General features: G+C 47.2%; 1 protein-coding gene across 2 annotated transcripts in view; it reads left to right on the forward strand.

The window, feature by feature from the left end:
* The first annotated feature begins 238 nt into the window (after positions 1-238).
* The window catches only part of LOC147466160 (DEAD-box ATP-dependent RNA helicase 7-like), an 83,634-nt gene continuing 64,743 nt past the window's right edge, over positions 239-19,129 (forward strand). The window contains exons 1-11 of one of the 2 annotated variants that reach the window (XM_086524452.1): positions 239-574; positions 15,718-16,310; positions 16,681-16,815; positions 16,902-17,042; positions 17,118-17,229; positions 17,315-17,385; positions 17,770-17,924; positions 18,017-18,131; positions 18,232-18,333; positions 18,414-18,474; positions 18,547-18,718. In XM_086524452.1, the coding sequence (XP_086380578.1) occupies positions 15,723-16,310; positions 16,681-16,815; positions 16,902-17,042; positions 17,118-17,229; positions 17,315-17,385; positions 17,770-17,924; positions 18,017-18,131; positions 18,232-18,333; positions 18,414-18,474; positions 18,547-18,718 (1,652 nt within the window). In that variant the 5' untranslated portion in view covers positions 239-574; positions 15,718-15,722. The remainder of the gene's footprint in view (positions 575-15,717; positions 16,311-16,680; positions 16,816-16,901; positions 17,043-17,117; positions 17,230-17,314; positions 17,386-17,769; positions 17,925-18,016; positions 18,132-18,231; positions 18,334-18,413; positions 18,475-18,546; positions 18,719-19,129) is intronic. The other variant, XM_086524458.1, reaches the window with a different exon arrangement.

Genomic DNA, 19,129 nt, shown 5'->3' on the forward strand with positions numbered 1-19,129 from the left:
CCCACTCACGACAACCAAATGGATTCACATGTGGTCAAAGCCATGGCTCATGTCAAAATGCGTGGCCTCTATTGGATGTATGTGGAATATATGATTAAGTTGTAATGCATTAATTTTTATCCCTTAGCGCCAATCGATAAACAATGAGCTCACAATATAAGAACAAAAGCATTTGCGAAGGAAGACACCTCTCTTATGACGCTTATATTGACCCTGTAGAGCGTTGGAAAGTATGAGGAGGTCGAGTTGCAATGGATGGCGTCGGTATTCCATCAAAGGATTATGCCATTGAAAATTAATTGCAACTACATATTTTGTTTTGTGATTATTTTTTGCTGATCATAGACTTACGCGATCGATACCCTAGAATTCTTCGTTCACAGCTGAGTGTAAAATAAGATTCGAACCCGCGTAGAGCGCGATTTTCCAAGAAACCAAGCTCCTGTTGTCAGGGCTTGCATCCCTAATCAGAGAGAGAGAGAGAGAGAGAGAGAGAGAGGAGGCGTGCCGCTGCCATCAACACACAAGGGTTATAGCAGAGCTGCGCTTTGCCGGACTTGGGCTGCTTTCCCTGGTACGAACACTGATTTGTGTATTCGCAATGATTTCTAGCAAAATTCATGGGTTGAGGGTAAACCGTGTCTGCTGAATGAGGTACAAACACAGGATTATGAATGTATTTGTAGGCCAGTAGGCATTTGCCTCTGAATTTCTGCTTGAACATCGTGCCGTGTTTGCTTGACTTGTTTTGAAATTCACTTTTTTTGAAGAGTGTTTCATTTTTTCTGTTTATTTCACCATGCCTTTTGTCGTCTGGGCTATGCGATCCTTTGTTGGAGCAGTCGGTGTTGAAGCAATTCTATCCGGTACAGTGGAGAGTAGACCCATCTTTTGTAACTTTGCATCACTAATAGTTTTTCCTCTATGGTTTGTAATCATTGAATATTGCAAGGGTTTTTTCACCATCATATTCGTTATGCTTGTATGCCTATGGGCTCGTAATTTTGAAGGGTACCAAGCCCCACTTCTTTTGAGAGAGAGAGAGAGAGAGAGAGAGAGAGAGAGAGAGAGAGAGAGAGAGAGAGAAATGAAATGATATATTAACGTCTCCAAAAGGCCAAAATGACCTATGAGACCAACTGATTACAATGATGAGTCTAGTACCAAGTCTGGGTACAAACAAAGAAAACTTCAAACAAGGAAACTGATAGGAGTGCTACCGACTCCTATGGGTGGTTGGTAGGCTGATCAATGGTATCATGCCATAAAGGTACAAAGTGGGGATAACAATATAACAGTAGCATGAAGCCTATCCTGATGGACACTCTGGGTGTCGTGCTAGAATCCTGTGGATCCTCTGCCGCAATCTCCGTCGGTGCTGCGTGGCTCCCCTCCTCATCAGTCGTGGTCGTCTCGATCTCCCTAACTCTATAGCTCGATCATTTCATTTCATTCTTTTGAGTTTGAGAGAGAGAGAGAGAGAGAGAGAGAGAGAGAGAGAGAGAGAGAGAGAGAGAGAGAGAGAGAGAGAGAGAGAGAGAGAGAGAGAGAGATGAATGAAATGAAATGATATATTAACGTCTCCAAAATGACCTTTGAGACCAACAAGTTACAAACTGTTGAATTCGATACAAAGTCTGTGTGCTGAAGACTACATTCATCCTTGCGCGCTCGCTACTGCTGTGCCCCCCTCTCGCCATCGCTCACCGGCCCCCTTCGCGCTGCCCCATGCCGACGCCCCCCCCCCCCCCCCCCCCCCCCCCCCCACCCTCCAGCACGCAGCCCCCCCCCCCCCCCCCCCCCCCTTCCCGTTTATTCTTCTCGTAGCCCCTCCCTCTCTTTCGCACTAACGTCCCCCCCCCCGAATGGCCTGGGTTTCTGCTGACGCCTCGACTTTGATGGCTTGACCTTCACCGTCGAAGCTTTCTCGGAAACCGTCGTCGTCTGGTCCTCTTCATCCGCAACATCCACAGCAGTAGACACAGATAGAGGCTCATGCTCCGTCCCAGAGGGACTCTCCAGAAGCCCCCTCGCCCAACCTTGTAGAGCCCACCATCCGACTCTCTTCCGTCGACAGAGCAAGCGAGCCTACCCGCAAAGGTGGAGCGCCTCTAAGCGACCTCTCATCTGCAAGATCATTGGCCCTTGACCTAGCACAGGAGAGGTGCGTGATCTCCTCTAGGCTCGCCTTAGCAGAGGTGGGCAAGAACCTCGATGTTCAGCTTCTCAGGCGTGGCTACTACTAGATAGAGTTTGAGACCCCCAAGATGGCGTCCAAGGTCATTGCGATGAGCTACCTGGCCATCCTAGTAGTTCGAGCTCATTTTCGACAGTGGAGCCATAGTTTCGGCCCAGCTACCGACGTTCTTGTCGAGGAGGCAGTGTCACGAGGACGTGGCAACTGCTAACCTTAGTTGTTGGTTTCTTCTCCAATGATTTTTGTTTAATTTTTGAGACCCTCTTTTTGAAGTTTCAAATGGTCGTCGGACATTGTATGGCAAATGTGAACGGTAGTTTCACCCGCAGACGGGAAGTTGGTCGGCACTGGAACTCGTAAAGTAAAAGGATGTCTAGGCTCAATTCAAGATCATGTAGGTACCCCTGTCGCACTTAGCAAGTTGGTGGATACTAGGAAGAGAACTCAATAAAGGCACAATGTCTAGGTGGGGTCACCAAAGGAAAGTATTCGATAGTTGGGCCACATTGCACTTTTGGATGCGGTCCCAATGAGGATAGATGGTCAGAAGACCAGTGGGAGCCCAACGAAAGCATCTCCTAAAAATTAGGGAATTGCTATGTTGAACCGTGAAATCTGTTCATGTCATTAGCTTCAGAATGACAAGGGGAACATTTTATTACTCTGTTGCATTGCAAAGTCAACTGATGCACCTGTTGAGAGATTTTTAAGCGGAAAGCCCAATGCGGGGAAATTGCATGTATGAGCGGCAAGTGACACTTTTTGGTCAATTTACAAGTCTGGGAGAGCAGAATGCGTAACTGACCTTTTGGAGCAGTTTTGGAGGCTGATAATTCTGATTTTCAGCCATTTCTCTGCATTTTTGAGCTTCCCATGACTTTACCTAGGTCCAAGGAGCTCATTTTCAGCATTGGAAGGCATCATATGCATGTTTACAGGGCTGTTTTGCTGCGTTTTCAGCGATACTCAGGTTTTGGCAGCCATGGAAATCTTCCTCTTTTGCATTTGTTTGTTCACAAATGCATTACAGGTCAAGGGCAGAAGAGGGGACGCTTGATTTATGCTGGGGGGATGCTTCATTGAGAACCTATCACAGGTTTAGAGCTATGGAGTACTTGCTTTCCTCTCTTTGTACAGTGTGGTGCTAGGAGTGATGACCTGCACACTACACACTGCTCTCTCTCTCGTGCAGTTATGTGATGCCCCACAAGAGGGCTCTTCATTTGATTGATGTACAGCTGTGGTTTCATGCTTTTGTGCCGAAGCAAGAGTCTCCTTGAGCAAGAACAAGAGTAGCTAATTGCTACTCCAAAGCAGGCACCGATGAGGGTCATAACCTCACCAAGCAGGTTGTTTTCAGCGCTGTGTACGCGCTGTTTTTGGACCGTATTGCAGGCGCCATGATGCCAGAATCATTGGGAACCAGTGCCCCACTGTTAGACGACAGTTCGAGGGCTGTTTAGGGCTGAAAACAGATGAAAAACCAGTAAATACAGCGTGCTGAATTTACTGTTTTTGGGCAGGAATCAGAGGGTTTATGCCAGTGGAAGTGAATTCTAGTAGGGGAATTGGTTTCGCGCAAGTTTTGGGGTTGTTATGTTGTCGAAATTTGGCCAAAATTGGTGGTATCTAGTTGGATACAGGTAAAGAATTCCCAGGACTCTACTTTGTAATTTACCCTCTCAAAGAATAAAGAAATACCGAAAGGGGCGCCAATTTTGGGGCCTACAGGTTGTCGGCGTCTGTTCGGAGCATTTTAGCTTCCGAGCTGTGTGTGTGCATAAGTGTTAATTCCCATCGCAAGTTACCTTTGCAAAGTGCTCTGTGTGTGTTTAAAGTAAAGAATTTTGGGTGAAAGCCAAAGTCCACCGCCCCGCGGACGGTTTCAGCCATACCTTCCTATCTCAGTCTGCTTCCCCGGCGTGAGGAGGGAGTACCCTCCACTCTTGTCCAGGATAGGCTCACCATCCTGGAGACACCTCGCACGGCATCCTTTGTAGCTGCCAAGGCAATTGGCATTCCAATTTTCCACATACGTGTTTTGGTATGCGACAACCACACCCTCTCGAAGGTCATTCTACTACCTCGGGTGAGTGGTGGTTGGCTTCGCTAGAGCGTGGAGTATTCAGGCCTTCCGTATCAAAGCTTCATTTGTCGACAAACGGGCCATCTTGCAAAGGCCTGTTCACGGACGAGGCTCCGACCTTCACCTCAGGCTTAGCCCCAGCCTCCTAGGGCTGGCCAATAGCAGCAGACAGAGTCACAGGGTACTTCGACAGACTCATCCTCCGAGCCTGTGGCTCAGGCAGAGGAGGGTTGGTAGCAGGTTTGCGGTCGGCGTCAACAGGTGTCACAAGGTTGGCGCCACGAGCCAATAGAAAAGAGCAGACTGAACAAACTTTTAGCACTTCAATAACAACTGAATTGAAAGAGAGAAACGACATGCGACCCGGAGTGGCGAGATTCCACCCCAGAGAGTATTGGCCCCAAACCTTGGCGCCCCTTTCGGTATTTCTTTATATTGCATCATCAAAGTACAAGCTGGTACTCCAGACTCTGCACCTTCTCCAGGAAGCATGCCAAAGAATGAGCCCTAGCCTCATATTTAAAGGCCCTTGGCCTGAAAAGCAGTTACAGTAAAAAGCCTTTAAAACTCAAAAGCTTCTCGTTCAAAAGCAAAGCCAAAAAGTTGCCAGCGTAAATCACGGAAATACGTACAGCTTGCCACGTCATCAACCAACGCAAAACGCGAAAATCTCCTTGCTGCCCTTAGGGTTAGGGTTAGGGTTTCTGTAGTTTTAGGGTCTCTAGCAGCAGAATTAGAGTTTGCAGGTTTTAGGGTTAGGGTTTCCAGAATTAGGGTTTCAGTAGTTAGGGTTTTTGGCAAAAATTAGGGTTAGGGTTTCTGCTCTCGGCAGCCATGTTATCAGTTTGTGACAGTTTAGGCTCCTCGGCCACATCTGTAAGTTGGCTCCATTCTTTAGGCTTTGACACGTCAGTAGTTTGTTACATCTCCCCTTCTTGAAAGAGAGGAATCGTCCGTGATTACAACATATCTGCAAAACAACTCAAGTTAGCTCAAAAATTTCTGAGGGACATTCCGAGGGACAATCAGTTTGCTCTTTTTATTAAGGAGTTAGCTTCTCCTTTTTGCTCTTTTGATCAAGGAGTTAGCTTCTCCTTTCGGCTGTTTTGATCAAGGAATTAGCTTCTCCTTTCATCCAGATCGGAACTCTTGATATTCCGGCGTAGTTAAATTAGCCATCACACCCAGACCGTACTGATCTTCCACGGGTGTCTTGATGCACTAAAAAATTACATACCCAGGCAATCTCATCCTATTAGGAATATTCAGTGGTTGGCACATCACAATGCAACACAAATGCTCACATATGTATGTTACAAGACATAGAAACATAAAGTCGCCGATGAACACTCCCCCCGCAAATAACCAGCCAGGTCTGGACCATGAGCAGTACGATGACTCCCTCATTACTCCTCCTGCAAATAACCTAAAAGGTCCGGGCCATGAGATATAGAGGCCTTTTACAACCAAACGCCCCCCCAGACCGCAGCCTACGTCGTTTGGAGTTGCTGAGAGTAACCACTGCTCAGACTTCTTAATACTCCTCCCGCATAACCATCCAGGTCCGGGCCATGAGTAACAACAACAATACTCCCCCCGTAAATAACCACAAGGATCCGGGCCATGAGTAAAAAAAACAACACTTTTCAATCATTCAATACTCCCCCCGCAAATAACCACAAGGGTCCGGGCCATGAGTAAAAATAGCACTTTTCAATCATTCAATACTCCCCCCGCAAATAACCACAAGGGTCTGGGCCATGAGTATGAACAAGCATTCTCAAACATCATTTCTCACTTCTCCACCCAGGAATAAAATCACCGATCATTGAAACCAGCATCAAATTAGAGTCAAACAATTCAAATCGGCACCAAAACAGGTTCAAAACAGATACCATCCATTTCAAACAAATTCAAAACAGGACCACCAAACAAGATCAAACAGAACTCAAACTTAAAAGCAATCTCGACATTAGTCGAGCTCGAAAAGTCGACTGACTTTCCATCTTGAAACCTGCACCAAAAATTAGGGTTAGGTTTCTTCCATGAGGTCGTAGCCGAGCACATCATGGTTCATTAGCTCTTGGACAGACAATGTTTCTTTGGCGGCGATGGTAGTCCCAAGAGATAGCAATCACACCGAACCTCCAAGGTCATCTGCTCGTGAAGAGACATCTACTAAGAGATGTCAAGAAATTTCAAGTTATAATCTGCTAGGGTTTCTATGGCAAGCATTTCAGGATACCCCACTCTGCCAGAAGTTGCACTCCGAAGGAAGATGTCAGAAACCATATAACTTCGGGCAAAATTTTTCTTGAAAGCTTGCCAAGTACTTGGAGTATGCTGCTTGGTAGCTGTAGACATCAACATCTGCATGGCACTGCTTCTGAGAAAAAAACAGTGACTTGAAAGAAATATGGAACTGATCTGGTGAGCGCCTTACCCACTAGTGGGGGGGCCGCTAGCTCTGCTCGGATAATAGCACGTGGTACTGAAGCCTTGGCTCTAATGAGCCGCGAGATCATAGAGACGAGAGGTTTCTCCATGTCCCCCCCATCCATCAGTGCGACCCGACCTCCCGTGATGATCCAATGAAGGTCCCCATATCTCAGCTCTATGAGCAATGGAGAAGCCACCAAAGTGTCAAAGAGCCAGAGCTTCGTCCGAGGCTCCTGAAACTAAACCTGCGAACACATCTTCTTCAATCTACCCAATGCTGCATGGGGCCTAGTCAATCTGGTCTCTGTCACAAGACGGGCACCACGTGCCAATAGAAATGAACAGACTGAACAACTTTAAGCACTTCAAATAACAACTGAACTGAAAGAGAGAGACCACACGCGACACGGAGTGGCGGAAATCCACCCCAGAGAGTATTGGCCCCAAACCTTGGCGTACAAGCCGGAACTCGAGACTCTGCACCTTCTCCAAGAAGCATGCCACAGAATGAGTCCTTAGCACATATTTAAAGGCCCTTGGCCTATGAAAAGCAGTGTACATGAAAAGCCTTCAAACTCAAAAGCTTCTGGTCCAGCGTAATTTTATGGAAATCCGTACAGCTGTCACGTCAATAATCAACGCAAAACGCGGAATTCCGTACAACCTACCACGTCATCAGTCAGTGGAAAATCAAGGTTTTCCGTACACCTGCCACGTGATCCTAGATTGGTCGATGTGAACTAGGCAAAAAACTAAGCAAAAATGGGCGGCTTGTTGGGATAGCTAAATCACAAGAGATCTAGCATTGGTCGTTGGCGAATCTCATCAATTTCCTCCATGGTTAGTAGTCTGACCGGGCGTCATGCATGCCTGGCCAGCGTGCTCCGAATCTTCTGACGTAGTCTCCGTCGATGCTGTGTAGTCCTCCGCAGTCTTGGGCACCTGGATTTCCCCAATTCAATCGCTCGGTCGATCAATGTGCCTCTGGTGTGAGACGAGGGGGAGCTCTGTTGTAAGAGTGGCTCTTGCGGCTGTCCCGTGTCTGCTCTGAAGAAGTTTGTGATCCGTCTTTGGGACTGGCTAGCCTCGCCATTCATCAGGCTATCTCTATGTCTTCGCAGCTTGAGCAAGAACAAGCCCAGGCATCTCTGATCTTCGTATCCCATGACTCTTGAGAGTGGTCCAAAACCCTCTCTGAACAAGCAATGGAAGCGGCCTCGTATCTCGTAGTAGACGGGGCAGCGGCATGTATAATGGAGCTCTGTCTCAGGTTCCATTTCACACAAGGGGCATGTCCTGGCCTCTGCTAGTACTGCGCTGTATCTCCCAGTCTCAATCCGCAGCTGGTGAGAAGATGTGCGTAACTGGCCAATAGCACATCGTATCCCATGAGACAAGTGGGTATCCATGTATCTGTGTCTCGTCACAAAACCATCTTCCGTAAGCTGGAGAAGGTGGTCTCTGTAGAAAGCCATCTTCGTGCCCAATTCCTATGCTGGTTGTATCCATGTCCTCCTGGTGTCTACCTGGGTCAGGTCTTGGTGGATGAGCTTGGTGATCTCTGACTGTGTAAGAGTGAGAGATGGTGCATCCAATGAGTACTGGAATGGTGGCAGCCTGTCTATGTTGAACCCATGCGCCTGAAACCATGATGTCATCACCCCATACCAACATGTTGTATCTCCTTGTATGGCTAACTGTCGAGAGGACTCAAGTGCTATGTGAGCATATTTGTCTCTAGGAAGTTCCCATGTGCGGTTTATGAAGGAGACTGATTTGGTGAGCACCTCCACCTCAAGTGGGGGGGCCGCTAGCTCTACTCGGATAATGGCCCGTGGTACTGATGCCTTGGCTCTAATGAGCCGCGAGATCATAGAGACGAGAGGTTTCTCCATGTTTCCCCATCCGTCTGTGCGACCCGGCCTCCTGCGGTGATCCAATGAAGGTCCCCATATCTCAGCTCCATAGAGCAATGCTGAAGCCACCAAAGTGTCAAAGAGCCAAAGCTTCATCCGGGGCTCCTGAAACTGAACCTGCGAACACATCTTCTCCAATCTACCCAATGCTGCGTGGACTCTAGTCAATCTGGTCTCTGCTGCTCTTCTGAGTGAGAATGCATGTCCGCTAAAAACCACTCCTAGGTAAGTGTAAGCGTCTGTGTATTCCACAGTCTCCTGGCCGTATGTGAATGTAGGTGCCGACCTCTTGATCCACTGTGGGGTGGTATTAAACACCATAACCTTGGTTTTACCAAGGTTGACAGACAAACCACTTTCATGGACAAACTATGCAAAGCATCCAATTGACGTTGCATTCCCTCTGGGGATTTGGAGATCAACACTATATTATCAGCATATAACAAAAGTGGAATCCATGTCCGTGCCAACTGAGCACCTTTATCCCCATCGCTTGCAATGTAGTCAGAAACCTCATCCACATACATACCGAAAAGAGTAGGAGAGAGCGGGCAGCCCTGCTTCACCCCAATAGTGGAGTGAACCGGTGTAGAAAGTCCCTCCGGGGTGTGTACATGCCCTACTACTGATCTGTACAATGCCATGATCCCCCAAATGAGCTGTGTGGGTACTCCCATTTCCTGTAATCTGCGCATCAATCTATGTCACAAGGCGGGCACCACGTGCCAATAGAAAAGAACAGATTGAACAACTTTAAGCATTTCAAATAACAACTGAACTGAAATGGAGAGAGACAACACGCCACACGGAGTGGCGGAATTCCACCCCAGAGAGTATTGGCCCCAAACCTTGGCGCCCCTTTCGGTATTTCTTTATATTGCATTAACAGAGTACAAGCCGGTACTCCAGACTCTGCACCTTCGTACTGAAGCATGCCAGAGAATGAGCCCTAGCCTCATATTTAAAGGCCCTTGGCCTGAAAAGCAGTTATAGTAAAAAGCCTTTAAAACTCAAAAGCTTCTGGTTCAAAAACAAAGCTGCCAGCGTAATTTACGGACATCTGTACAGCCTGCCACGTCATCAGCCAGCGCAAAATGCGGAAATCCGTACAGCCTGCCACGTCATCATGTCAGCGCAATTTTCGGAATTTGTCTGCTGCCTTAGGGTTAGGGTTTCTGGCAGAAATTAGGGTTTGCAGGTTTTAGGGTTAGGGTTTTCAGAATTAGGGTTTGCAGGTTTCAGGGTTAGGGTTTCCAGCAGTAGGGTTTCAACAGTTAGGGTTTCTTGCAGACATTAGGGTTTAGGCCCCTCGGCCACATCTGTACGTTGACTCCATTCTTTAGGCTTTGATACGTCAGCAGTTTGTTACAATCTAGCTCTGGGTACTGTGTCAAAAGCTTTGCGGAAGTTCACAAAGCTACCATAGATCTGTCTCCCATGAGATCTGCCTTCCTCGATGATGGCCTGAGTGTCAAGATATGGTCAAGAGTAGAGAAGCCTCTCGTGAACCCTGGCTGCCCAGTTGCACGCATTCCTTCCCTCTTTGCCCATCTACTCAGCTGTTGCTCAAGAATGGATGCATACAACCGTGCCAGTGTGTGCCCAATCATAATAGTGCGATAGTTCCCAGGCTCCATGGGGTCTCCTGACTTGAAGATGGGTACGATCGTAGATAGGCTCCAAGTGTCCGGTAGGCCCTCACACATGGCATGGTTAAACATAACTGCTAGAAGCTCTGCTAGTAGGTCTTTGGCATGCATGAAATGCTCAGCGACTAAGCCATCATGATCATATGCTCTCCCAGTCCTCATCATGTCAATAGCTTTCTTCACCATCTGAGCGGTGAAAAAAACACGTGTGTGGGCATGGATATGGGGGGTTGGGGAGGGGCAGCTGTCCAGGTACTGTGTACAAAGATGATGCGTACTAATCCCAGGTCTCTGTGGAGGAAATAGCAGGGGGGGGGGGGGGGATTGCTCATGAAAGAGCCGCCACTCCTCACGCGAGTCCTGACTCAAGAATAGTTGATATAGATGTCGAGCCAAAAAAGCCCTCTTCTTCCGCCGCACCAGGCGTTGGAAGTCAATCTGTGACTGTCTGTGAGTGACGTCCCCCAAAAGCACCTCCCTTTGAAGTCTGGCTCTAGTCAGAGAGAGAGAGAGAGAGAGAGAGAGAGAGAGAGAGAGAGAGAGAGAGAGAGAGAGAGAGAGAGAGAGAGAGAGAGATGAAATGAAATGTTATATTAACGTCTTCAAAAGGCCATAATGACCTATGAGACCCGAAAGTTACAAAGTGGTGGATCTGATACAAAGTCAGAGTAACAAAATAACCTAACAACAGTACAAAACAAAGATATATACTATGGGGTCCTAAGTTGGTCGATGTGAGCCAAGCAAAAAACTAAGCAAACAAGAGATCTAGCATCGGTCGTTGGCGAATCTCATCAATTTCCTCCATGGTTAGTAGTCTGACCGGGCGTCGTGCATGCCTGGCCAGCGTGCTCCGAATTTTTTGTCGTAGCCTCCGTCGATGTTGTGTAGTTCTTCGCAGTCGCGGGCGCTTGGATTTCCCCAGTTCAATTGCTCGGTCAATCAGTGTGCCTCTGGTGTGAGACGAGGGGGAGCTCTGCTGTGGGAGTGGCTCTTGCGGCTGTCCCGTGTCTGCTCTGAAGAAGTCTGTGATCCGTCTTTGAGACTGGCTAGCCTCGCCATTCATCAGGCTATCTCTGTGTCTGCGCAGCTCGAGCAAGAACAAACCCAGACATCTCTGATCTTTGTATCCCATGACTCTTGAGAGTGGTCCAAAACCCTCTCCGAACAAGCAATGGAAGCGGCCTCGTATCTCGTAGTAGACGGGGCAGCGACATGTATAGTGTAGCTCTGTCTCAGGTTCCATGTTACACAAGGGGCATGTCTTGTCCTCTGCTGGTACTCCGCTGTATCTTCCAGTCTCAATCCGCAACTGGTGAGAAGATGTGCGTAATTGGCCAATAGCACATCGTATCCCATGAGACAAGTGGGTATCCATGTATCTGGGTCTCGCCACAAAACCATCTTCCGTAAGCTGGAGGAGGTGGTCTCTGTAGAAAGCCATCTTCGTGCCCAATTCCTGAGCTGGTTGTATCCATGTTCTCCTGGTGTCCAGCTGGGTCAAGTCTTGGCGGATGAGCTTGGTGATCTCTAACTGTGTAAGAGTGAGAGATGGTGCATCCAATGAGTAATGGAATGGTGGGTGCCGGTCTATGCTGAACCCATGTGCTTGAATCCATGATGTCATCTCCCCATACCAGCATTTTGTATCTCCTTGTATGGCTAACTGTCGAGAGGATTCAAGTGCTATGTGAGCATATCTGTCTCTAGGAAGTGCCCATGTGCGGTTTATGAAGGAGACTGATCTGGTGAGCGCCTCCACCACAAGTGGCGGGGCCGCTAGCTTTGCTCGGATAATGGCCCGTGGTACTGATGCCTTGGCTCTAATGAGCCGCGAGATCATCGAGACGAGAGGTTTCTCCATGTTCCCCCATCCGTCTGAGCGACCCGGCCTCCGGTGGTGATCCAGTGAAGGTCCCCATATCTCGGTTCCATAGAGCAATGCTGGAGCCACCAAGGTGTCAAAGAGCCACAACTTCGTCCGGGGCTTCTGAAACTGAACCTGCGAACACATCCTCTCCAATCTACCCAATGCTGCGTGGGCTCTAGTAAGTCTGGTCTCTGCTGCTCTTATGAGTGAGAATGTAGGTCCGCTAAAAACCACTCCAAGGTAAGTGTAAGCGTCTGTGTACTCCACAGTCTCCTGGCCGTATGTGAATGTAGGTGCTGACCTCCTGATCCACTGTGGGGTGGTATTAAACACCATAACCTTGGTTTTACCCATGTTGACAGACAAACCACTTTCGTGGGCAAACGTATGCAAAGCACCCAATTGACGTTGCATTCCCTTTGGGGATTCGGAGATCAACACTATGTCATCAACACTATGTCTCGATGATGGCCTTGAGTGTTAGGATATGGTCAAGAGTAGAGAAGCCTCTCTTGAATCCTGCCTGCCCAGTTGCACGTATTGCTTCCCTCTCTGCCCATCTACTCAGCTGTTGCTCCAGAATGGATGCATACAACCGTGCCAGTGTGTGCCCAATCATAATAGTGTGATAATTCCCAGGCTCCATGGGGTCTCCTGATTTGAAGATAGGCACGATCGTAGATAGGCTCCAAGTGTCCGGTAGGCCCTCACACATGGCACGGTTAAACATAACTGCTAGAAGCTTTGCTAGTAGGTCTTTGGCATGCATGAAATGCTCAGCGACTAGGCCCTCATGATCATATGCTCTCCCAGTCTTTAGCCTGTCAATAGCTTTCTTCACCATCTCAGCGGTGAAAAAGACACGTGTGTGGGCATGGGTCGGGGGGGTTGGGAAGGGGCGGCTGTCCAGGTACTGTGTACAAAGATGATGCGTACTGACCCCAGGTCTCTGTGGAGGAAATAGCGAGGGGGAGAGGGACTGCTCATGAAAGAGCCGCCACGCCTCACGCGAGTCCTGACTCAAGAATAGCTGATATAGATCCTGCTCGAGTCGAGCCAAACAAGCCCTCTTCTTCCGCCGCACCAGGCGTCGGAAGTCCATTGGTGACTGTCTGTGAGTGACGTCCCCCAACAGCACCTCCCTCTGAAGTCTGGCTCTAGTCTGGCGGCACTCCTCATCGTACCAGCTGTTCTGAGGCATGCTCCCAGATTGGCGGCTCTGCTCAGGCTGGGTGTGTGGGTATGCTTCTGCTGCTGCCTCATGTAATGTCTGTGTCAGTATAGTAGTTAGCTCCTCCAGTGGTTGCCCCGGGTCCTCAGTGCATAGGGGTCTGTAGATTCCGTCCATGTATACAGAGTCCGTCTCCTGTGTGAATGTGTAGCGAGTAGGGGCTGCTACTTGTGGCCTGTGTGCTACACTGAACTGGAAGGAGATGGTCATTGACACCAGAGCATGATCCACTGCCACCCCGACCGGTCTGGGCCCAACTGTGAGATCCTGGATACCGGAGATGAGATTCGGCTGTGCCATGATATAGTCCACTGTGCTGGCTCCATGTCTGTGTGGGAAGCATGTAAAACCTCCTGCAGTAGGAAATCTCTGTAGGCCGTTCAAGATGGCCAATCCATGTGCACTGCCCATGTCTATCATGTGTCGCCCATACTCAGTGTATTCCACATCGTGTGATAGTCTGGAAAGGCCGTCTCTACAACATCTAGCTCTCTTAGCATCTCCTCTGAAGTATCATAAAACACTGCCTGGTGATGGGCAGTCCTAGCATTGAAGTCCCCTAGAATGATAATGTCACCGTCCCTAGAGAACTCCCATATGTCATCATCCAAAATGGAGAAAGGGGACTGTCCTCTGGGTGATGCATAAACTGATGTACTCGGGGGAAAGTAGCAAATAGCTAGATAGAGGTATCTGCCTGTCTCTGCTTTCAGTCTCACCCACATGTACCTAGCCTGCTCGTCCCTGCGGGCTATATGTATCAGTGGCTGCAGATCCTCTCTAAATAATAGTGCCACTCCCCCCGAGCCCTTCCCTCTGTGCTCTGAGCGTGTCTCCTGTCTGTAGGTTGTCTCCCACCTGTATCCACTGATGTGGGGCATGGATTGCCCAGGGGCCTGGTGTGTCTCAGAGTAAAAGATTTAAAGATGATGTCCCTTCCAGTAAAGCTATCCTCAAAAGCACCCACATCAAGACGCATAGATCCATTGCAGTTCCAGACAGCTACTTTGAGTGTGGTCCCATAAGTCTCGCACCGTCATGTGGAGCGTCGCTCTAGTATTACCACTTTTCCGTCTTGGTAAAAAGCGATCTTGTCTTTTCCCCTTGCCGCTCTAATCTCCGGCATTACTTCCTGCATATGAGCGATCTGCGAGAGGGTGAGATCATCCCTGAGAAAGATGCCAGTCTCTTTAAGAGTTGGTCTTTTCTTCAAGAATGACTTCTTTGCTTCCATGGAGGGAGAACGGAGGACGAGTGCTCTTTCTTTTGAGGTTTCTCCACTGCTTCCATTTTTCTTTTTGTTGCCCACTCTCCATGCCCTTGTGTGCGTAGGCTCATGAATCCCCATCAAGGCTGTGAGTTCTTTTACTTCTTCGTCCACATTGCCTTTATCTTTAAGACGGCAAATTCTCACATGTAAAGCGCGCACCCTTCTCCTCTGCTCCTCCTCTAGTGTCTGATTAATGATGTTGGGTGTGGACGTGGGCGTTATCTCCTTGCCTTTTGCTTTCTTGGCCACCTTGATCCATTTTTCGGCTTCGTCCGCCTTCTGTTGAGTTTTGGTAAGAACATCCACCCAAGAAGTCGTCATTTCTTTGTGCTGCTCTTCTCCCTCTTTGATGGCCCGTACTTGCTCCTTGATCGTGTTGATTTCTTCGATTATTGAGGGTTGCAGTTCGCCCTCTTCCAGTGTGTTTCTTGATCGTGCTTCGGCGAGATCTTTCTTGAGTGACGCGATCTCTTCCTCTTGGGTCGTCACTCGGTCTTCCAGCGTACTTATCTTGCTCTCTTGGATCAGCACGCATCCTTTGAGCATGTTTATTGTGGGACGGTATTGCAAGGGAGGGGGAGTGATAAAGACGAGGGGGGGGGGGGGGAGGTGCTGTGGGGGGACGTCACTCACAGACAGTCACAGATGGACTTTCGACGCCTGGTGCGGCGGAAGAAGAGGGCTTTTTTGGCTCGACTCGAGCAGGATCTATATCAGCTATTCTTGAGTCAGGACTCGCGTGAGGCGTGGTGGCTCTTTCATGAGCAGTCCCCCCCCCTTCCCTTGCTATTTCCTCCACAGAGACCTGGGGTCATTATGCACAGAGAGAGAGAGAGAGAGAGAGAGAGAGAGAGAGAGAGAGAGAGAGAGAGAGAGAGAGAGAGAGAGAGAGAGAGAATTCGATAACATTCTTACTAACATTTAATTTTAAACAATGGTACCCCTTCTTATATTGGCGATTCTATCTTATGTGGGCTTCATGTTACAGTTTGGATTGCTCTAAAATTTATTATATGCTAGGCAGAACTTATCTTGTAAGCTTATATCTTGTTTTGGCAGCCAGCATGGGCGATTACTACCATGGTTTTGAAAATCGTGATATGGCACCTTCCTACAACAGTGCACATTCGTACAACACTGCGCCATTGTACAACGGTGCACCATCATACAACAGTGCGCCGCATGCACCTTCATATAGCGGTGCCCCTTCGTACGGCAATGCTCCTTCATACAGCAATGCTCCTTCCTACAGCAATACAGATTTGTACAGGAATACAGATTTGTACAGCAATACACAAATTTATGGAAATGCACCCATATTTGAAGACAGTGGGCTCAAACGAAAAGCATATGACTATCAGCAAAGTACCTTACCTGATTATTCGAACAACACATTGGAGTCAGAACCTTTGTCGGAGCCTGACTTGAAGCGGGCTAAGGTCTACGAGGAAGATGTTGCAGCAGAAATATCTGAGTCAGAAGAGGAAGAGGATATTCCAAACCCTTATGCACTTGCAAATTTCCGCATCTCAGAGGCTCTGGTGAGGCAGCTGAAAGCTAAGGGGATTGAGTCGTTGTTTCCCATACAAGCTTTAACCTTTGATGCCATATATGAGGGAAATGATCTTGTTGGAAGAGCAAAAACAGGCCAAGTAAGGACTTTCTTAATTATTTAGCAAAGGATCAGGCATTTTTGTGTGTAGGAGTCGGTAGAGTATGATTCTTATTCTTATTTATGTGGAACTATTGTGTATGTAACACTTTTCATTGTACATACTGTTGTTTCTTACATGGCTTTTCCCTTGTATCAATGTGACTGGGTAACTGTTTTGATTCCATCAAGAAGTCACCTAGTGTTGATTGAAATGAGAGTCTTTATAAAAAGAAAAGTTTGTGGTTTTTTGTTTCTGCATGCTAATTTTTTGTTCAGTTTTTGGGTCTAATTAATTGCTAAAGTGGTTTTGGTGACAATTGGTAATGAATGGGGCCTTTGAAAACTCTTACATGTGTTTACTGCGGCAGGGAAAAACTTTGGCATTTGTTCTACCGATTCTAGAATCTCTTCTAAAATCAGAGACCTTCAAGAATCAAAGACGCCTACTTGGGAAGGCGCCAAGTGTTCTGGTTCTGGCACCCACTAGAGAGCTTGCCAAACAGGTCAGAAACAGGAACATTGTCTTGTATTTCTTATTAGCAAGTTTGCTTTTGGTGACGCAATTAGTGGATGCCAATAAATAATACAGGTGCATGAAGATTTTGCGCTCTACGGGAGCGCTGTGGGTCTTAGCACTGTTTGTGTCTATGGAGGAGCTCCATATGGCCCTCAAGAGGGTGCTCTTAGAAAAGGGGTTGATGTAGTGGTTGGCACACCTGGTCGCATCAAGGTGCGTAGCAGTTCTGTAGCTAAGTGCTGTGCTTGTTAACGACCCTTCAGTTTTTTCACCGTCTTTTGTTGACAGGACCATCTTGAGAGAGGGACATTAAATCTGAAGACTCTAAGGTTCCGTGTTTTGGACGAGGCTGATGAGATGCTGAACATGGGATTTGTGGATGATGTTGAAAAAATTCTTGGTGAGATCTTGTTTTGATTGGTGTTTCATATTCTTTAACCTGCGATTTTGAAAGTAATATTTTCAATTTTATTTTGTTTAATCAGGGCATGTTGAAGATGTCGCAGCTGTCCAGACCTTATTATTCAGTGCTACAATGCCTGATTGGGTGAAGCAGGCAAGTGACCCCCCTACAAGTCGTGAAGCTTTTTGATTTATTATTTTGTGCTTTGTTTTTCAGTACTACGACTACAGTTTGTTGTCTACCTCCCAGTTTAGACATCAAGCATTGTACTTTCACTGTATTTCGACTTTGTTTCTTGAGTTAGAAATCTTACGTTGAGTAATCTATCAGTTTCCTCTGATAGATTTTGTTGGTTTGTGAATTTTCCTGTATTGCATTCTTTTAGGCTTGTTTTCTCATAGATAAGCTGTTGAGCCCAGAATGTATAGCAAACAAGACATTTTGTCTCATTGCAAATAGTGTTCATCGACTGAATATTTTATGCTTGTATACATGAATATATGTGTCTTACCTTTTGTTTGTTCCTTGATGTTCTAGATTGCCTCCAAATTTCTCAAATCTACAAAAGAAATTGTCGATCTTGTGGGTGACGAGAAGATGAAAGCATGTGCAACAGTGCGACATCTGCTTTTGCCTTGTGTCCGGTCAGCTCGACCGCAGCTTATTTCAGATGTGATCAGTTGCTACAGCAGGCATGATGTCTTTTGCTTGCTGTCTTTCATTGTCTTCATGAGTAGCAGCATCATAGCGCCCTGTTAAATGCAATGGTTTTTGATCTTTGCAGTGGTGGGCGGACCATTGTTTTTACGGAAACAAAAAATGAGGCTTCTGATTTAGCCAGTACTTTACCTGGCACAGCTCGAGCATTGCATGGGGACATTCCACAGGGACAACGTGAAGTGAGAGAATCTCAGTTTTGCTAACAGTTTTCGGTGGGTTTTTGTTTACTAACATGAGCTCGATTTTTCAAAACTGGCTTTTTGGTCACTGTATATACAGGTCACTCTTGGAGGATTTCGATCTGGAAAGTTTTCTGTCTTAGTGGCAACTGATGTGGCTGCTCGAGGGCTGGATATTACTGATGTTCAGCTCATTATTCAGGTAAAACAATTATTTAGTTTCAGTGTTCTGGCCTTGAGTTTTGCGTACTGAAAACTCTTGAGCTGAATCTTCATAAACAGTGCGAGCCACCCAGGGATGCAGAAACTTATATACATCGGTCTGGACGCACTGGTCGAGCTGGTAAATCTTGAAGCTGTCACATTTTGTGATGTCCATGTGATTCTTATTTGATTAAGTGTTCTCCTTGTTCAGGTAAAACTGGCGTATCAGTAATGTTTTATGATAGGAAGAAAGAGCGGCTGGTACCTGTCATAGAAAAGAGGTCAGGTTTCAAATTTGAGAGAATTGCTGCCCCCCAACCAGCTGATATAGCAAGAGCATCTGCAGCGAGTGCAGCAGAGAGTATAATTTGCGTGTCCGACAGGTCTGAAGGTTCTATCCAATGCTCCCTCATGCACAATGATGTGCGGATGGCTTTTATTGTGCTTTCGATGTAGATGTATTTAGGAAGCTATAGTCATGGCATTGACGTTCTCTAGGCAAAAGACGTGTGAATTATGCTTATGGAATTAGGATCATTTTAAAGGGAGTGGCAGATCATGTGTGATGCGTAGCTGATGCAACCAGAGAGTCCCATTTGCCCACGAAGTGAAATGCAATGGTCATATTGAATTCTACTGTGCATTACTCTTGAAGGTGAAGAAACTCAACAATCATGGAGTATGGTATGATGATAGACTTCATCTTGAGCGGATGTTTGGAGATAATACTCTTATCACTTGTGGTTCAGGTTGCTTGCGCCTTTGGTTGTTGATAAATTCATAGTTGAATTGTT

This window comes from Adiantum capillus-veneris, chromosome 1 (genome assembly GCF_014529385.1).
Source record: "Adiantum capillus-veneris isolate H3 chromosome 1, ASM1452938v2, whole genome shotgun sequence".
Lineage (NCBI taxonomy): Eukaryota > Viridiplantae > Streptophyta > Polypodiopsida > Polypodiales > Pteridaceae > Adiantum > Adiantum capillus-veneris.